Consider the following 2,946-nt stretch of genomic DNA (forward strand, 5'->3'; position numbering starts at 1 on the left):
ATTCGAATGACATTTTCTGAAGAGAAGAGGCCTAAATATGGCCCCTGTTACAGTACATGTCCTGCATTATGTGTACAGTGATAACATTAGTGTCTGCTCAGTCACTTTTCTTTTGAAACAATTTCTATTTAAGAGTGTTCTTTATACATGTAAGATTTTTTTATACATGTAAGATTTTTTGAGGGCTTTTGTATTTATGGGTAACTTGTACTTCCATTAAATCAAATTACAACAACTAAAAATCTAACTTAGTAAATGCATCTCAATTATTATAGTTAAAATGCCTAAATCAAAATTAAATGTGTTTGCTCTTTACCTACCGATCCAAGAAAAAAGCCCCAACGGAAAAAATGTAATAATTTACCTACATACCTACCCATTGTTAAAAAAATGGGTAGGTAAAGGGCAAACACACAGTTGGATTTTTATTTTGACCTTACATACAGGGTATTTCTTGCAATATGTATGTCTGCACAGATAAGAATGTAAAGTAATGTTTGACTGTTTCCAAACTTGCATAAGTAATGATAAATCATTCTACAAATTAACCTTGGTTATGCCCTCCTACTTCACAGTTCACTAAGTTGAATAGGTAATATTAGTTGATGAAGTCCAGTCTGTGTATAAAACGTTTTCAATCTGAAAAGCTAAGCTCTAATTGCTTTTTCTAATATGTCACAATACCCTGATTATGATACGTCATGTGGATACTAATCATACTATTAACTGTTTTTGATGTTTGAGTCATAACTACACCACTGTTCTACAGTTTATATTTGACTTCCTTCAGGGTTCTGTTATAATACAAGGTCTGGAAGAAATAGTAGTCAAGAGTAAAGATGAAGTTTATGAGATCTTGGAGCGCGGAGCATCCCGACGTCAGACAGCTGCTACACTCATGAATGCCTTCTCAAGGTAACAAACTATCTCTACTAGATAGCATATGTTTGGGTTTTGAGAGTTCTGTAAACTTCTAAAAAATATTTACAGTTGTAGTCAGTCGGCTTAAGGTCAAGTTTGAAGTTGGCACTCTTGTAAACAATTTTAGGAAGTAACTGTTTCCATTGTGGTTATCCAACATCATATCTGACAAACATAAAACATGGGACATTTCCAGAAGATGCTGACTTTTAGAAGAAATTCTTGTATCTTCATCTAATTGTTGCCACTATCATTTTTAGCTCGACTATTCGAAGAATAGGGGAGCTATCCTACTCGCCCCGGCATCGGCGTGAGCGTCACACAAATGTTAAAGTTTGCGTACCACCCCAAATATTTTCAAAGTCCATTGAGATATTGCTTTCATATTTTGCATACTTGTTTACCATCATGACCCCAGTCTGTAAAAAGGAGGAGGCAACTCTATCAAGCATTTTGACTGAATTATGGCCCCTTTTCGACTTAGATAAATGTTAAAGTTTGTGTACCACCCCAAATATTTTCAAAGTCCATTGAGATATTGCTTTCATATTTTGCATACTTGTTTACCATCATGACCCCAGTCTGTAAAAAGGAGGAGGCAACTCTATCAAGCATTTTGACTGAATTATGGCCCCTTTTCGACTTAGAATAAATGTTAAAGTTTGTGTACCACCCCAAATATTTTCAAAGTCCATTGAGATATTGCTTTCATATTTTGCATACTTGTTTACCATCATGACTCCAGTCTGTTTAAAGGAGGAGGCAACTCTATCTAGCATTTTGACTGAATTATGGCCCCTTTTCGACTTAGAATATGCTTATTGTAATGTTAAAGTTTTACTCATTGCTTATATTATACTATCAAGCACTGAGAATAGTCGAGCGCACTGTCCACTGACAGCTCTTGTTGGCATCTGCATTCTCTATAAAACTAAATGTCTGTAGCAGATTTCAGTTGACTAGGTGAACATAATGGATGAAAGAGTTTTGATATAATATTTTATGATACTTTACTTAATAATAAAATGGTATTTTTAACCTTGCAGTCGGTCTCACTCTGTATTTACTGTCACAATTCACACAAAGGAAAACACAATAGATGGTGAGGAGCTGCTGAAGACAGGAAAACTGCACCTGGTATAGTTTCTTTGAGTTTTTACATTGTTCATTTCACCATTTATTCAGCTTTTCCATTAAAATGCACTGGTACTAATCAGAAGTCAAGGATGTTCTCATTAAGCACAGTTATGGTGGCAGCTTCTTGGGAAGTCTCAAGATAATATTGTTTTTAGTCTACATTTCATCACAAAAACATCCACTGTCTTTTACCCCCTCAAGGATTTTCAAATAAGTAGAAAAGATTATCAACTCTGTCTTATAGTTAACTTATCAGACGCAAACTGTTTGGAAATTAAAGTAAATGATATGATTGTATTGTGACAATTTATTATTTTAGTTTTTTTGCCTGAGTAATTGATATGTATTGTGACAAGTTATTTGTACAGTTTTTGTGTCTGATTTCCAGGTTGATTTAGCAGGTAGTGAAAACATTGGGCGATCTGGAGCAGTAGACAAGAGGGCTCGGGAAGCCGGGAATATAAACCAGAGCTTACTCACCCTTGGACGTGTCATAACTGCCCTTGTTGAACATGCCCCTCATATTCCATACAGGTGTTTACTGATTTTATGGACTTATTTATTGTACCCCCGACAACAAAGTTGTAAGGGGGTGTATACTGGTTTCAGGTTGTCTGTCTGTCTGTCCGTAGACGCAATCTTGCATATACATGTACACATGTTTGATCATTTCTAAGCCTATAAAAATATATATGAAATAACAGAAGTGCATGCAATGACTTTTTACCGGCAAAAACAAAAATTGAATTGTCTGGATTAAGTACGAAATGTAAAATGTGTTTGGCTCTAGTAAACTTCAAAATAGGCATTGTGATTCCACTGAATTAAAATGCTATCAAAATGTCTTTGAAAGGAAATATGAAAGAAAGAAAAGTTTTGATTGATACT

At 34.9% G+C, this 2,946-nt stretch overlaps 1 protein-coding gene across 1 annotated transcript; it reads left to right on the top strand.

Moving 5' to 3' along the window:
* Nucleotides 1-769: 769 nt before the first annotated feature.
* Nucleotides 770-2,592, top strand: LOC128552874 (kinesin-like protein KIF11-A; the record flags this gene model as incomplete). Its single annotated transcript, XM_053533944.1, has 3 exons — nt 770-915; nt 1,968-2,058; nt 2,447-2,592. Coding segments are annotated over 3 exons (383 nt in total), but the record flags the coding sequence as incomplete, so codon positions are not given.
* Between the last annotated feature and the right edge of the window lie 354 nt (nt 2,593-2,946).

The sequence above is a fragment of the Mercenaria mercenaria genome, unplaced genomic scaffold, assembly GCF_021730395.1.
Source record: "Mercenaria mercenaria strain notata unplaced genomic scaffold, MADL_Memer_1 contig_3250, whole genome shotgun sequence".
In the NCBI taxonomy this organism is placed as follows: domain Eukaryota; kingdom Metazoa; phylum Mollusca; class Bivalvia; order Venerida; family Veneridae; genus Mercenaria; species Mercenaria mercenaria.